Source organism: Marmota monax, unplaced genomic scaffold (genome assembly GCF_021218885.2).
Source record: "Marmota monax isolate L192 unplaced genomic scaffold, Marmota_monax_Labrador192_F-V1.1 WCK01_AAM20220418_F8-fsc00014, whole genome shotgun sequence".
Lineage (NCBI taxonomy): Eukaryota > Metazoa > Chordata > Mammalia > Rodentia > Sciuridae > Marmota > Marmota monax.
This window is the reverse complement of record NW_026695222.1, coordinates 26,223,098-26,240,882: the sequence shown is the minus strand read 5'-3', so window position 1 is coordinate 26,240,882 and position 17,785 is coordinate 26,223,098. Positions and strand designations below refer to the sequence as shown.

The 17,785-nt window shown below is 39.4% G+C and overlaps 1 protein-coding gene across 2 annotated transcripts; it reads left to right on the top strand.

Annotated features, from left to right (window-relative positions):
* Positions 1-851: 851 nt before the first annotated feature.
* Positions 852-15,317, top strand: Spo11 (SPO11 initiator of meiotic double strand breaks). 2 transcript variants are annotated; one of them, XM_046433991.1, is made up of 13 exons: positions 852-982; positions 3,136-3,249; positions 4,879-4,967; positions 5,285-5,351; positions 5,581-5,689; positions 6,144-6,230; positions 7,158-7,194; positions 7,668-7,777; positions 10,910-11,009; positions 11,304-11,341; positions 12,092-12,168; positions 14,505-14,616; positions 15,130-15,317. In XM_046433991.1, the coding sequence occupies exons 1-13, from the start codon at positions 852-854 to the stop codon at positions 15,247-15,249; spliced, it is 1,191 nt and encodes a 396-aa protein (XP_046289947.1). In that variant the 3' UTR covers positions 15,250-15,317. The 2 variants fall into 2 exon arrangements, with proteins under 2 accessions (XP_046289947.1, XP_046289950.1); XM_046433994.1 differs by lacking the exon at positions 3,136-3,249.
* The last annotated feature ends 2,468 nt before the right edge of the window (positions 15,318-17,785 follow it).

Sequence of the window (17,785 nt, the reverse complement as noted above, 5' to 3'; positions counted from 1 at the left end):
TGAAAGTAGGGTGAGGAGTGGCTCACCAGGTCTGCAAAAGAGGATGTGGAGTTGCTAGATAAGATACACCCTGCCTGGGTAAATATGAATTTCACATGAACAACAATATAATCATTTAGTAAGATGCTGTCTCAATGACTATGTGGGAAGCAGTTACCCTTTGAAAAAGCATTCCTTGTTTATCTGAATTTAACTGGGTCACTTGTATTCACTGTGCTAGGTCTGACAGCCCACAGCACGGTGGAGGTGCGATTTTAACCCAGGCCTACCTGGACAGAGTGGGCCCTTCTATGTTCTTGCAAAATTAGGATGGCCGCATGAGGAACTTCCTGGAATTAAGGGAATTAGAGGAAAGGCTTAGTGAAGAGGGCTTGGTAAGCCTTCAACTACTTGAAACTGGAGTTGTGTTTGCCTCAGTTACAGATAAACCCAGGACTTGGAACCGCTTCCCGCACGAAGGTGGATCTTCGTGTCATTTGTTCTTGTTGTTGGGTGCTGGGTTGGAATCCGGACCTTGCACACACGAAGCTAATGCTCTATCATGGAGCTACCTTCCAGCCTCATAACTGGTTTAATGAAAATTTGTGGATAACACTTTCCCAAAATAGTCCTCCTCCCCAGAAATAGTATCAGCTCAAGGAAGCCCCAGTGGGCTGGAAAGCACGGCTGCCCAGGTGCGTGACTGCATAAACACGTGCCACCAGCCCTGCGCTGCTGCCCCTGCCTGCGTGGTCCCGCCCCCCCCCCCGCTGCCGCGGAGTGCGCATGCGTAGGCGCCCCTCCCCCCCCCCCCGGCCGTGGAGCGCGCATGCGCAGCACAGAGCGCGGGAGCGGCCTGCTTGTGAGGCCGCATGGCCGCTGCGCCCGTGGGGCCTGGGGCTGCGTTCTTCGAGGTCTTGGACCGGCACCGGGCCTCGCTGGTGGCCGCCCTGAGGAGAGGTGGCCCGGAGGCCGGTGCGCAGGGGACCCGCTTGGCCTCCAGGTAGAGGATCCCACACGGCCCGAGCCGTGAGGACCCGCCCGGCAGACCGGCCTCCTCGCCCGGATCTCCAGAGCCCACGGCCGGTGCAGCGCTGCTCGCCGGGGCTCTGGGCACCCGGCCGGCGCTGGCTCGGGCCGCCCGCACCCTGGATGGGAAGGCGAGGCACGAGGTGGCACCCGGCGAGCTAACGGCCCGGTCAGTGAGGCCGGCGGCGGCGTGTCCCGGCTGGGCAGCACTGTGTCCCGGCTGGGCAGCGCTGTGTCCCGGCTGGGCAGCGCTGTGTCCCGGCTGGGCAGCACTGTGTCCCGGCTGGGCAGCGCTGTGTCCGGCTGGGCAACGCTGTGTCCGGGCTGGGCAGCGCTGTGTCCGGGCTGGGCAGCGCTGTGTCCCGACTGGGCAGCGCTGTGTCCGGGCTGGGCAGCACTGTGTCCCGGCTGGGCAGCACTGTGTCCCGGCTGGGCAGCGCTGTGTCCCTGCTGGGCAGCGCTGTGTCCCGGCTGGGCAGCGCTGTGTCCCGGCTGGGCAGCACTGTGTCCGGCTGGGCAGCGCTGTGTCCCGGCTGGGCAGCGCTGTGTCCCGGCTGGGCAGCGCTGACCGCGTGCAGATTTAAACGAGATTCATTGAAAGTCAGCCACAGAGCTGGGCGCCGGCTGCGCGCACCTGACAGCACCGCGACTGAGGCTGAGGCGGGAGGACCGCCAGGGCGAGGCCAGCCCCAGCAACGTAGCAAGAGCCTGTCGCAAATAAAATACAAAGGGCTACGGTGTAGCTCGGGGTAGAGCGCCCCGGGTTCAACCCCAGTGTCCAGAAACCCCACGGGGACTGCACCCCAGTGGCCTTAACAGAGGGCAGGTTCACTGGACTGGCCTCCTTGGAATGGCGCTCCTTCTTAGCTTTCTTCAACCACTTGCTTTTAAGCCCAAACCAACTACCAAAAACCTCACAAGCAAACTAGTTTTACCAAAGGACTTACACTGAGGGGGGACTCGGGAGGGTCGTGCACTGCGGGCGTAGGTCCATCCCAACAAAGGGGCTCACAGTATCGTCCTATGACTTCTTTGCCTTTCAGGCTTGAAAAATAAATGAGATATTTGGGGTCATTTTGACCTCTCAAAATCAGTATTAAATGTTCTAAATTTTACTTTATGTTCTGAATTTTATTCTATTTATTTTCAATAAAAACTCCAAAGTTTCTGTGGAAAATTATAGTTCTTCAACATTTTGCCCATTTTCTAGCATTAATTTGATTCCCCTTTCTAGACAATATGCTAATGTTATTTCTAATAGAACAATTTTTGAAGCTGATGGCTTGTGAAATTAAAAGCCAGCTGACAAGATATGAGGCTGTGTCTTCTTCACATTTCGATGTACAGTGGCATATAGTAGTTGCCAAATCAACCATTTAGTGCAGAACTCATGATTTATTCTTCTCATGGTAGTAATTAAACTTTTTTCTTTTTTCAAGCAAATTCAAAAGGGCTGATTTTAAGGAATGAGATCAATTAGGGAGTGTGCTACAATAAATGTTTCTTTTGAAATATTTTTGCATTACATTTTTGGGAAAGAAATTCTGAACCAATATTATATCATTTTAAATTAATGTATTTCAGGCCATCAAGTTTATATTTAAATTCAGCTTATATTTAAATGCAGATTAAAGTAGGCGAATATAAGTAGATAAAAATATACTTGTAAGTTATATCATTAATGAAAAAGGAAGAGATTACTTCAGTTGGTAATTTGAGAAATGAAATTACAAGCAAATGAAATAGTAACTATTGTAAATTCTATTGTTTTAATGCAGTATTGATAGGAGATTTAGCAGAAGAGATCATTACCGACATGGATTTCCAAGTCTTAAAAAACAACCAATGATCTGGAGGCTGAGGCAGGAGGATCATGGGTTCAAAGCCAGCCACAGCAAAATCGCAGCACTAAGCAACTCAATGAGACCCTGTCTCTAAATAAAATAGAAAATAGGGCTGGGGATGTGGCTCAGTGGTCAAGTGATCCTGAGTTCAATCCCTTATACCCCCCCAAAAAAAAAGACAATCAATGAAACAAAAAGTTACTTTAGTACTAATAGAGCACACGTTACACATTGAAAAGCATACTTTACAATTAAAATTGAATCACTGTGTTTACTGTTTCAGTGCTGAGGTTCTCGCATCTATAGAAAACATTATGCAAGACATAATCACAAGCTTGGCAAGAAATGAAGCGCCTGCCTTCACAATAGACAACAGATCCAGCTGGGAAAATATAAAGTGGGCATTTTGCAGTTTTATTTTTAAATGTATCGGTGTCATTCTTTCAATGTATTTGATTTAGAATTCTAGTTATTTTTCATTCTTTTATTGCCTTTACCCAGCCAAAAAAATGGGAATACATATCATACAGGTAGGTTGCAAAAGCTATAAGTAGGTGTAAAAGATAAGAAAAAGAGGGGCTGGGGTTGTGGCTCAGTGGTAGAGTGCTCACCTAGCATGCATGAGAAACTGGGTTCGATCCTCAGCACCACATAAATGTAAAAGATAGTGTGTCCACCTAAGACTTAAGAATAAGTATTTTTTAAAAAAAGATAAGGCAAAGAAAAATAAGGTTAGGGGAAAAAAAGGCACCAAAAGAGGTTAGAATTTCAAATGCTGGGACCTTGCTGGAAATAGGCATCAGGCTTGGATCTAAGCTTCCCAGCAAGTGGGGAGGGGATACTGTGGGTATGGTTCTCATCCGCACTGCAAAAGCAAACCCTTACTCAGAGCAGCCACCAGTCCTGAGCTCAGGCTGAAGTCAAGTGTCCTGAACGTGGAGCCCATTGACCAGGCTGCCTCCTGGTGATCTACTGCTGAGTCCAAGGGCTCTGTCTGAGTTAGCACCAAGTGATAGAGTGTTTTTCTTTTTCACAGCCTGTAAAATCTTCTCTATTGAATAAGGAAAAGCAGTACAAGAATGGTTCTCACATCTGAGTTACAGAAACAGAACAAAGGGAAATTTGAAACTGCTTAGTTACTATGGCCATTATAATTGATGTAGACTGTATTCTTTTTTTAGAGAGAGAGAATTTTAATATTTATTTATTTATTTTTTAAGTGGACACAACATCTTTATTTGTATGTGGTGCTGAGGATCGAACCCAGGCTGCATGCATGCCAGGCGAGCATGCTACCGCCTGAGCCACATCCCCAGCCCTAGACTGTATTATTTTGAATCATAGTTTACATAATATTTGGAAAGATGGATCTTATCTAGCTTCAAAGAAGATGACATCTGGTGTCTTTGCTTGGTGCCTTCTGCCACCTTTGGGAGAGGCTTGGTGGTTCCATTTAACAATCTAAGACAGATGTTATTTTATGTAATGTCGCTTTGTGGGCAAATTAGAAATAAAATATTTCAAAACTTATTGAGTCAAATTATTCAATGAATAAATTATTAAAATGAGTAAAATTCTAGTAAAATTGTGAAATACTTGAAAACATTTTACATATACTTAATGTCTTCCCAAGAAAGAAGTGTACACACACACTCCACAGTAAAAGGTATTTATTTAAAACACTTTATCTTATTGCTGTATGTCACAAAGCTAATTACCTAATTACCACCTGGACTGATCTAAGCTCACAAACCAGGTCTATAAAATTTTAGTGCTTGTGTCAAGAAGAAATGTGGGGTTTAAATGATGTTCTCAGAAGAGAACATTAAATGTGTATTGTTGGGGGTGGGGATTGTGGCTCAGTGGTAGAGGGCTTGCCTAGCACACGTGAGGCACTGGGTTCAATTCTCAGCACCACATTAAAAATAATAGAAAATGAATAAAATAAAGTTAAAAATGTGTATTGCTTGGTGTTAAGAAGATAAGTAATTTTCATTTTATTCCTTTGCTTTAAACAAAATTACAGGTTTGAAGATTCTGTTGGTCTTCAGATGGTGGCTCACTGTACCACAAGAAAAATCAAAAGCAATTCTCTAAAATCCGTTAAAAAATTTGGTAAGTTGATTTTTCTTAGCTTTGAGTGATGAATAAATAAATTTGGTTATTTTCTAGATTTTTGTTGTTGCTAGTTAAGGGAATTTACTTGGTTTATGATTCAAGATAAATATATTCTCTCTGTTTTGCGTCCTCAGAGCAATTAATTTTATCTAATTTTTCAGGCAACTATTTTATACTTAATTCTTTATTTCAGAAAGATAATTTTTTAAATGTTAGGAATGGTAATTGTGGACAATTAAGATTCTTGATAGCAGTGTCTTTAGAATCAGTAAGATAAATGGCAAGCAAATTGTTTATTGCATTTTATCTTCCAGCTCTAATCCTTAAAATATTGTCCATGATTTATAAATTAGTACAGAGCAACACTTATGCAACTAAAAGGTAAGTATATTGTTCTGGTAAAGTATTTTTTAAATGCAACATGAGATTTAGTTGGATCAACTTTATTATCTCTTTTGAGGAGTCATATAAGACTACCTTCTGGGGAAGAAATTACTTTCTTTATATGTTGTGTTTCATTCCGTTAAAGTTTTCACAGATAGCACTCCAATATTTGTCATATTCCAAAAGTACATGGTTAATTAGAAATGTGTGTTTTAAACTTTCATAGAGACATCTATTATACTGACAGCCAGCTCTTTGGTACTCAGACTGCCGTGGACGACATTATCAATGACATTTCCTGTATGCTCAGAGTGCCAAGGAGGAGTCTGCACATAGTAAGTGGTACTTGGCACAAAAATTTTCATCTTTTTTCTGTTTTACATATCTATTTGAAATAGTAAACCCATTATATAACATAAACATGATACTTAAAGAAAAACAATATTTTACAAGTTAAAAGAATGATGCTGTTTTACAGTTTTGCAAACAAAACCTTCCATTTTAAAATAAGATATTTGTATAAAAATTACAATAAAAGTAATATTTGCCTTATTTTGATATCATTTGATATTATATTTTTCTCATAAATTTATTCATCCTTTTAGATGAATGGATTAAAACAGGTAAATTATAAAAAAATTTTAATTCCTAAATACCTTTACACATTTTCTCCATATCTAAATTTCATCTGAGGTAAAATACAAATAATTTAGAAAGTAACATGAAGAATGCTTAGCAGCATGAAATATCATAGTGGAAAAGTTTTCAAATACATCTATTATCTTTCAGTTATCAACATCCAAAGGGCTAATTGCAGGCAATTTAAGATACATTGAAGAAGATGGCACCAAAGTGCATTGTTCCTGTGGCGCAACAGTAAGCATCCTTAAGGCTTCACATGCTTTAACTACCTTTCAGGTCACTCAATTTTGAGATGTATCTTATTTCTAGCTCTGTTGAATAATTTGGAGCTTAAGATTTTTAAATAAAAAAGGATGGAAGGATGAGTTAGGTACATGCTTTATGGAGTTGTGTAACACATAATTATATGCCAATTGTCATATTGAAATAAACATACGTATATATTCTCCTTAAAAATGTACTGTTAAGCTGGACATCCTAGTGGCTCAGGAGGCTGAGGCAGGAGGATCACAAGTTCAAAGTCAGCCTCAGTAATTTAGCAAGGCCCTAAGCAATTTAGCATGACCTGCCTCAAAATAAAATTTAAAAAGGTCTGGGATGCAGCTCAGTGGTTAAGCACCTCTGGGTCCAATCCCCAATACCAGAGAGAGAGAGAGAGAGAGATAGAGAGAGAGAGAAACATAATATGACATTACAGGTAGAGTGTGGCTTACCCATTTTAGTAAAGTTATTTACGTAATTTCCATAAAAAATTACTGGTTCTGAAACTAATAAGTTTAACACTAAACCTTTTGCTGGGCTCTGGTACGTAGAAAACATGCAGTACCGAACCAGCACAGCAGTTTGGATGGGTGACCAATTAGGACAGTGGAAAGATGATGGCCATGAGACCCACATCAGGACATTTAATTTCCTCAGTCTCCGCTTGAAGTCACATATCTACAATGCTTCCCAGAAGTTCTCCCTGCTGTGAAGTATTGTAGCTTATGTGTCTGTTTTCTTATTGAGGGATTCATCTGTTTCTTACTGTTTCCTCACTGAGCAATAAGACTCTTGTGACTGGTAGTCAAAGAAAATGAAAATATAGGATTTTTGTAATAAATTGTGTCATTTTTCTTTATTTTCCATGTAAAATAAAACTTGTCTTTTATTTTTACTTAGGCTGTTGCTGTGCCATCTAATATTCAAGGAATTCGGAGTATCCTTTAAGTGGGAAAGCTACTTAAACTTCTGGAATGTTCATTCATTCCTTTGATAAACCAAGCCTTCATAATATTTAACAACAAAGTTAGACCCTGTAGCCATCAAGATGAACACACACAGTCCCTGATTTAGTACTGTTTTAGAAGCTCACCATTATGTGAGAGAGACATATCTAAATACATGGGAAGATAGGTTTATATATTTAAAGGTAAAAATCAAAATATTCTTTCTACAGCTGTTTTTTAAAATTTTTTTATTAGTTGCTCAAAACATTACAATGATCTTGACATATCATACATTTGATTCAAATGGGGTATGAATTCTTATTTTTTCACATGTACATATTGCAGTATCACATTGGTTTTACAGGCCTCTACAGCTGTTTTTTAATTGATCCATATGGTACCATAAGATAGTTGATTAAATTGAAATACTGTCATCTTCAATTTATCAGCCTTAATTTCACAGATTTAATTACAGATGCAAAATTTCTGTTAATTGTAGAAAAAGATGCAACATTTCAGCGGCTCCTAGATGATGACTTTTGCAACAAAATGTCTCCATGCATCATGGTCACGGTATAGTACCTACCTTTACTTCACTCCAGGACTGTGGTGACTGGTGAGGGATTCCTAACATTATCTGTGCAATTTGGGCCACATTCTATTTTCAGTACAATGCATTGTTTGGGGTCATAGAACAGGAATGTCTACAGTGTGTATTTAAACCTGAACCTAACCTGGAAGTGATGCTCCTGACCTGTTCATACCCATGATCTTGCAACACCAGGGTGAGCCTGCTGGACCCTCAGCCACCCTTGCACCAGTCTCACAGTGGCTGTCTGTCTGTCTCATGTCAGTACTGGGGCCTGGAGAAGGGATGAATGAACTGGGCTGTTCTTTTTTTCCTCACACACATTTGTATACCATTAATTTCATGAATTTAGTCAAAAAGAGCTTGCTATTTTTAAACATCTCTGTGCTAAGAACACAGAAGCATATTTTATGATTCCCATGGGTGAGATAATATGCTGGGAACTATGGCATTGTTTAGCAAAAGGTGTTTGCTAGTCCTTGCTGCCCTAACAGAATACCACAGACCAAGCGGCTTAAACAACAAACCTTTGCTTCTCACGGTTCTGGAGGCTGGGGAGCTCCAGATCTGGAGTTTGGCGAGGGCCTTCTTTCTGATTCACTGGTCAGTCATCTTCTCAACAAGTCAAGAGGACCCTTCTAGGCTCCGTTTCACAAGGGCATTATTCACATTCAGCCCATGGGAGCTCCATTCTCATGACCTAGTCAGTTCCCAAAGGTCCCACTTCCTAGAACCATTGCATTGAAGGCAGGGGAGACAGGTAGTAAGCATCCTGCTATAGGTAATGTGAGCAGAATCCATAAAACTGGAGTGATTTGATGAAAACTGCTGCAGTAGGAAGGGAGGAGGTAGAAGTGAAGCTGGGCTTTGCACAGGTGGAGTGACTGCAGGGGAAGAGACAGGATCATGTTCTGCTCCTTTATAAGCTCTTTTCCCAGCTTCTGCTTTTATAGATCTGTGTAAAATCCTAGTTCTTTGAAGAAGAAAAGAAAGCTCTTCTACTTAAAATTCTTCTGGCTTATTGGATTAACAGTAAGTATGGTGTTTGTGAGGTATGTTTGTGGGAGCAGTGAGGAGAGCTGCCCTGGAGAGGAAAGCAGGACTTTGGGCAGCTGGGCAGAGTCCTGAAGGCCTGGACAGGCCCAAGGAGGCATCCTGATTTAGTGCAGAAATAACAGGCCTCAAAAAGTTTTTGAACTGGCCAGGAGGGAAGTGACAGGATTAGTGTGATAACGCGTCTGTTAGATAGAGATGACAGGAGTCAGGGAGCTATCAGGAGGCTGAGTTATCTCATGTGAGGATGAAAGGGGCAGGACAACCGGGAAACGACTGGATCAGAGGACATTTCAAGGGACTTGGTGACCACTGGATGTGATGAGCCAGTCAAAATCACAAGGATAGCTACAAGACAAGAGGCAGGAACACCCAGCTGCTCTTCATGAGAGATCTTGATGTGATTTTAGAAATAAAAACTTGGGGTGACAGTTGAAACTCTTGGTGGCATCTGCCTAGTTTGAAGTTAAGGGACAAGAGTGAAGATGGAAAGTACAGACTGAGAGCTCATAAGCAATAGGCCATGTTATGGAGCCTGAGATGGACAGTCTCTCGTGGGTTGTCCTACGCCTCATTCTTTGGCTTAGTCCTCTTCTTTCAGTTCTCAATGCTGAGAGGCCATGTTTGTCCAGCTGTAGACAAGCCACTCCAGACAGAGAAAGCTGCAGTGGCTCTGCTCAGCCCTGGTGTTTGGAGATGCACATCAAGCAAGGCTCTTGTCCCATTGGGTTGAGGAGAAGCATAAGAGTGCTTATAAAGAACACAGGTGCAGGGAGGGGAGCCTCACCCAGAATCCACCGTTTTTGTTCTCTGCATGCAGCCCACCAGTCCTGCTGAAATACACATGCATGCAGCCCCACCCTGGTGCCACTGGTGTCTACTGATGACTGCCATTATGCCCACAAGAAGCTGGCAGGTAGAGCTGGGATAGAGGGTCAGGCTAGGAAGAACCACTTAGACCAGATACTATTGGACTCCTCTACTACGTCCATGTGCTATCTTTTCCCCAAGGAAAAAAATGAAAAATGCACTACCCTTCAGTAAGTGGTGTGACCCACCAGGAACACTTCACCTAATAAGAGTTCTCATGTATTGCCATTGTCACATATCAACTTGTAAAGACTTTGAACAACTCTGCGAGATCTGTAGTCATTACCTCTGCTTTAATAACAGGAGTTACAGTGCAGGGAGATGCCTTTCACAGGCCTGTGGCTGCTCAGAACTAGGGCTGGAATCAACTAGCTCTGTGTGGCGATAATGCCAGAACTCCTGGGCAGGCATGTTTACTGTGACCTTACAGATAGAGCTAGAGCATTAATACTGACGGGTAGGGAGCAAATTCAAACTCAGCTCTCTGCTGCAAGTCCATTTGTCATGGGAAGGTAGGCCCTGCTTCCTCCTCTGCCCCATTTCATTTGGATTTCTGCTTTTCTCCTCCATTATTGTAATGCTCTTTAAATTACTTTTCTACATTATTGTTTAAATGACTTCATATTATTCCAGCATGCAGGGTTTATTAAACCCCAAAATTAAACCAGGCACTCTTCTAAAGATTTTATATTGTAAAATAATTTCATTTATATAATAACCTTTTAAGAGATTACAGAGTCCTAAACTACAGGGAGGTTTCCATACTCATTCACCTTTGTGCCACTGGGAAGAGCAGAGCCACCAGATTGACTGACTCCGGAGCTGGTTTCCTGGTGCTGCCCTGTCCATGTCCCTGCTGATAGATTTGTGGGATAGTTTTTTTTTTTTTTTTTTTTCGTTTTTGCCATTTTAAGTATTACCACAGTGGGCATCTTTAAGTGTGTAGGGTTTGTATTACTTTTGTTTCTGCTAAAATATTTCCTAGGGCTGGTATAATTGAGGCAAAGATATGAATGTACATGGGCTCCTTCACCCTGCACATATTGGACATTTGTTCACTGTGAACACCAGTCTTCTCCCATCTGAAATTCAAGGTGGGAGATCTCCTTTTTAAATTACTAACCAAATAAGGGTGTAGTTGTACCCATTCATCTTACTGGAATTAAAATACCTAATACCTATCTTGCTTTTAGGGAAAGGGTGTACCTGATCTGAACACAAGGCTTTTAGTCAAGAAGCTGTGGGACTCCTTTCACATTCCTGTTTTCACGCTAGTAGATGCTGATCCACATGGTAAGTTATCCTTGGACTATTTGGAACAACAATCATAATTAGTCATATTTGTAGTTGTGTTTTCCTGCTTTTAGAATACTTTCATCAAAATATTTTAAAAATATGGTTAGATTAAAGTGAAAGAATGTAATCATTTAAGGCAATTTATATGACATATGAGATGGAGAACCACAAGTTTATTATTGGTAGTGTCCACAAAACTAAAAATTGCAGATGTTAGATAAAATCTGAGTGCAAATTATTTAACCTGTATTATATAAGACTAATTTTAAAGTTAACTTTTTTTTTTAACAGGCATAGAAATAATGTGCATCTATAAGTATGGGTCTAGGGTGAGTATAGAAAAGTAGTTTTCCTTTCTCCACTATTTAGACATTTTACATTCATTGGGATGATGTGCTTACTTATCACCCCTAGTATGCAAAAGACTTCCAGAATGGACTCAGGAACTAGCGTCCCATTCCAGGATCTTCTGCTGTTCAGTGGCTGGGAGTCCAGCCTCCAGCATGACCAGTATACACAGGGAATAGATGAGCTGTGGGCAAAAACCATTATCATCCTGCACCTTCCAGCCTACTAAAGTACCTGCAAGGTCCCAGGGTAACAATAGTGTCTGATCACCAAACATACTCTAATCTTACATCTTGAATTTTGACTTTGGGATCCCTTTTCTTCCACTATAAGGAGGAAGGAAAACACCACCAAATTTCACCACTAGTCTGCAACAACCATACATCAGGGCTTCTCCAAATGTGTCTCTAGCTATCAGCATCCACATCACCTGGAAATTTGCAACTCTCAGTCCCCATCCAAACCTACTGAACCTGCACCTCCATGTGATTCTGATGCCTGGTTAAATTTACTACAGATAAAAAGGACGGCAGAGCAGGTGGAGAGACGGAATCACAGTAATAAATGCAGATCAGAGAGGTTAATTTGTAGTTTGCTCCATAAAAAATTAATACAGAGATAATACAGAGCATTTCGGTGCTTTTCCTTAGAAAATGATTTGTCTATGAAAACCAGTATGCTAGTTTTCTGCAAGTTAGCCTCATCTAACATATTTTTGCTCTTTGTTTCAGTCCATGTCTTTTGAAGCCCACAACCTCACAGTTCCAGCTATGAGATGGCTTGGTTTACTCCCTTCTGATATTAAAAGGTTATTCAGTATAGCAGAAATAGGACATTTAAAGTGATTTATTGTGATCAATAAAAGTTACTGTAAGGAAAAGCTCTTAATGTTGTTTTTAATTTATATTGTTCACTATGATTCAAGATTACCAATTATGAATTTAATTCATCAGTGTTTCTACTCTAGTACTAAAATACTTAATGAATAAGTTTAGTTAATTATAATAACACTTGCAGCTAGCTACAAATTTTTATTTTATGGTTAAAACATTTTATATTTTTTTGTACTTAGAGTATAATACATGGATTCTAATTAAATGGTAATCATTGACAACATCATTTGCCATATGAATCAATTTTTTTATCATACATTTAAATTTTTAACTTCATAAAAAATCTCATTTGGGGATGATTTAAAGTTTGGGAACCTCAAGTGGGGCACATTTAATATATATTGTTCATTATAGAAAAAAATTAATAAATAACAAGATAAAAAATCACCTACAGTTAAACAGCTGTGCTTTTGTAGATTTTCTGTGCACAACCATACTTTTTCACAAAGATGTGATCATACTGTACTGTTATTTTGTGTTTTTCATACAGCACAATGTGATCACTTTTCCCTACTAATACATTTCTCTTTATGACCTCATTTTAATGTGTCCTACTACAAGTTCCAATTCTGGATATTCTGATGTTTGTGTGGCCAGTCCCTCATAGCTAGACACTTAAGTGGTTTCCAAATCTCTGATAGTGTGTTGATGGGTTCCTTAAACTAAACCTTTACCAGCATCTTTAAAGAAACCCTGAGGCAGAATTCCCAGAAGAATTGGTGGCTAAAAGATTTTACACATTTTAAGACTTCTTTTTTTTTTTTTTGTACTAGAGATTGAACCCAAGGGCTCTTAATCACTGAGCAACATCCCCAGCCCTTTTTATTTTTTATTTAGAGACAGGGTCTTGCTAAGTTACTAAGGCTGGCTTTGAACTCTGGACTCTCCTGCCTCAGCCTCCCAAGCTGTTGGAATTACAGGTGTGTGTCACTGCACCCGGCTGGAAGGGTTGTTTTATTCTCTCTGCAGAACAAGAGCCAGTATATCTCTCCAGCATAAGATAGTAACACTTTTTTCCTTTCTGCTAATGGGATAAATTTTGAAATGTTTCTTATTGTTTTAATTTGCCAGTGAAAATTAATTTAACATGCTTATTGGATTTCTTTAAGCAGTGCACCCCTTGATTACAGGTGCTTGTTTCCTAAATTGGGAGTATGAACAGTTTTGGGGTAGACACTTATTACAAAATGAGAGAATGACAGGAAACCTTTCTCTTTTTTTTAACATTTACATCCAGTGAATTAAAGTTTTGTTCAATTTGATGTTATGTGTCATGACCACAATGCCTTGGAGGTGATCTATTTGTATGAAGGCCATTTCTAACACTAATTCAGGACACATGATCTGCTCATTTTTAAGTTAGAGGGCCTAGGGAAACTCTAGCTGCATCTTATAAATTCCACAAGTGTCCTCAGAACCACCCCAAATACATATACAAAGGAGCTATGCAAACACACTGTAAGGGAAATGCTCTAGGCCTCTCTCAAATTGTCACCCCTACCCAGAACCTGCCACTGGCAAATGGTCATAATTATGGGGATATAGAAAAAGACTGAAACCAGAGATCCCTTGAGAAATCAAGAATTTGTGACTTCAAAAAGTAGATTACACCCTAAATCTCAGACCTCTCATGTTCTATTTTTAAACACATACCAAGATAAAATTACATTCTTCTTTTTTCAAAGTTAAAACTAGATAGGTGAGTGTGTGTGCGCACACACATGAATGGGAAGCACTACACAAACAATGTCCTCAATGAATCACAAACAAGTAAGCACCTGTTGGAACCTAATGTCCCTCAGTGAAATGCAGCTTCTAGCCACCCCCAGTGGAACTCACGGCTCTGAATTCAATGCTCTGGGATGCTTAACCACACCTTGTTCAACTGCCCTAGTATCACATACACAGTGCCAGTGCTGGGGGCATGTGCTTAATAACAAAAGTGTGTCTTCCTGTCATCATCCTGTGATGAGAAGAAAGTAAAATGCTTAGGATTTATTTACTGTAGAAACAGACTTCCACTACCTGCTTGAAAAAGAAGAAAGTAAAATGCTTAGGATTTATTTACTGTAGAAACAGACTTCCACTACCTGCTTGAAAACTTGCTGATCTAGGATTCGACAGGGTTGTATTGATTTTCTTATCTGTCATTTCTGAGTTTTTTGAAATAGTACAGTAAATACAAGCAAAACATATGTGTGATGGGAACAGGCTTTTTTTTACTGATTTTTTTGCATTTATTTTTTACCAGGCTGAATGTACCTAGAGATAGTTTGATCCCACTGACAAAACGGGATCAAGGGAAACTTGACAGCATCCTCAAGAGACCTTATATTACTTGCCAACCATTTTGGAAAAGAGAAGTATATGGTGTTTCTTTTTGAATTCAAGTGTTGTATAAAGTTTAACTGCCTTTTGCTTTAATGGTGGCTGTTCACATAATATTTTGAAAACATACTTGTAATTTTATATAACCAACAACTAATGTTATTGTGGTTTAGCAGTAAATAGTTGTTGAAATGGAATCATGTGAAGGCTAATAGATGAGGTCAGCCAGATGCAGCTGGTCTATTTTTACCCTTATCATGGTTATTTATCCTTTGTTGATGGCCCTATCAAAGTTTATGAGATTAAAAAAAATGAAAAAAGAAATCATGAATGGTCCCAGACCATGTCTGATTACTGCAGCATCTGTACCAGGTATTCTCTCCTCTGATGGTTTTCCTGTAGCAGCTCAGGATATCCTGGCTGATCCTGAAAACTATTGTTGTGATTGTGAATAATAAAAAAAAAAAGTCAAGGCTGATTAGTTTGTTGAATTAACAGAACTGCAGCAAAGAACTCTGATTTTGTGATATTTTACCTCTTATTGGCAGATGGAAATAATGGCAGAATCTAAAATGAAGGCAGAAATCCAAGCTTTAACCTCCCTGTCGTCAGATTACCTTTCCAGAGTGTACTTACCCAACAAGTTAAAATTTGGAGGATGGATATAAAAGCACACGTGGAGGATGGAAGAATCTGTTTTCCAGAGGCCCTTCATTAGTTTAACTGGCAAACACTGTTGTGGGAAGAATATGTATTTGTAGTTCCGTAAAGGTAAAGGCAAATAATTTCCATTAATTATATGTTTTGTCAAAATAAGTGCTATATTCTAATTTTCTCTAAAAGATTTTATGTAGGGCTGTGGTTGTGGCTTGGTGGTAGAGTGCTTGCCTACATGTGTGAGGCACTGGGTTCAATTCTCAGCACCACATATAAACAAATAAAAGTCCATCAATAACTAATAAAAATTTTAAAAATAAAAGATTTTATGTGGACTGATTTTTATCCTATCTTCTAAATTGTAAAAGAATATGATTTTGACTTTTAAATTTTATTTGGAAAAAATGTTTTATTTGAATAAAAGTCTGAAATATTTGTCTTCTAAATATAACTAATGTAAGACATGAGATTTTATTAGTAACAAAAATAACAACAGTCAATATGAAATGTTGCAAAGAAATTATAGCATCTGGAAGTTTCTTTCTACATTCTCTTTTGCCTTCAAGAATTATTTTACTTGTAAATTAATTTACTCTTTTGTCCTCAAGAATTAACTTACTTGTAAAACTAGTAATATTTACCATGAAATAATACTTGGATTGATGTAGTCCTCCATGCTTTGCTTTACTTTGTTTGGGACCTACTTTTTTATCGACTGTATTATTAGAAAATTTTTCCCCAGGGGTTGTTCATTATTGCTCCAATTCAAGTCCATTATTCTTTAGTCTAGATCTATAGAACAAAGAACTTCTTCAGTTTTAAGATTCACAGAAGCTTCAAATTTTAATACGTGCTTCTCCAACAGTAATAATGTGATCTTTTCCCTTTATAAATTTACCTTAATTTTGATATACATGAGTTTTGTGATTTTATTCTGTACTTTCAGTAGATCATTAGCTGCACCAAACATTGCTAGTGAATTCAAGCAAGAATATGTATTTATATCAGTACATAAATGTTGGGTTGGTTTATAAAGATAAATGGTAATAATAGATAGCATTTCTGAAGTCTTAGATGTGCCAGTCACTGCTCACACATCTCATTTCATTCTCCAAAGAACCCTGTGATTACTCAGCAATTACACCAGGGTTTATAGGTGACAGCACGAAAGATGTTACTTGTCCAAAGCTTCAGTCATACTAGGGGACAACAATACCATCCACCTCAAGAGCAGCACCAGGTACAGAATACGCAGGCCAAAGGCAAATTGTAAGTGGGAACCCTTGTTCTAAAGTTAAGAATCTCAAGAAAAGTAGCATAGGGAATTAAACCAAACACAGGACCCTTCTTAGCCAGGGGTCCTGTGTGACTGCACGGGCTATGGGATGGCCTGCCTGAAAGGCTGGAGTAAGGGTTAAGCAAGTAATAACAATTTAAAAATATTTTGCTGGCACTTGGTATGTGCCAGGTATTTTTCTATGTGCTTTGCAAACAATAACTCATTTCATACTTACACCCCTAGGAGCAGGTACTTTTTATTGTCATCCCCATTTACAGATGAGAAAATAAAGGAACGGAGTTCAAGTAACTTTCCTAGGGTCATATAATTAATAAGTTATAGAAGCTGGGCATGGTGGTACATGCCTTGTAATCCCTGCAGCTCGGGAGGCTGAAGCAGGAGGATCGCAAGTTCAAAGCCAGCCTCAGCAAAAAGCGAGGTGCTGAGCATCTAAGAGAACCTGTCTCCAAATAAAACACGAAATAAGGCTGGGGATGTGGCTCAGTGGTAGAGTGCCCTGAGTTCAATCCCCAATACCGCTCCCTGAAAAAACAAACAAAAAAAAAAGATTAATAGAGTCTAGACTTAAACATGAGAGTCTGGGTACCACTACCCTGGTATGTGTAAAGTGCTTCACATTTGTCCTGGCATGCACCCTCTAGGTGAAGGACTGAGATTCTTATTGTTGTATGCCAAACTAAGGTCCCCCTGAGGACACATTAACAAATATTTTATATTCCCTGGACACTTGAATATCACACATTTCATTTTGAGAGCATTTCTTGTATGCCCTTAATTTGACTTGCTTGAGAGACTATTAAAAATTTTAGGCATATTATTATAAATTTCAAAGTTTTTCTTTGAATTTATACCATACCTAATCCCTTAACATGTAACAATGTCACTGAATTTTGACAGATTTTATAAAGGAGGAAATTACTAAGTTAGAAATCTATTTAACTCACAAAACATCTGTGTTAGGATACACTGTCAAAAATGGGAGTGACAAACATACAATATTATTAAATATATTGTATATTAAATATACAATATTATTAAAATTTGAAAATGATTTTCAGATATATTTCAGTTCAGATAAGAAATCTACTCACTTTTTAAGTGAGCAGTAACTAGTACAACAAAAAGATGTCCAGTCTTTTTTTTTTTTTTTCTCAAGGGCTCATAAAGATCCTTGTAAAAAAGAAGCTGTTTGTAATACCCATTTTCTGAGAAATTTAAACGATGTAGGTATCTTTTTAGTGCTATTG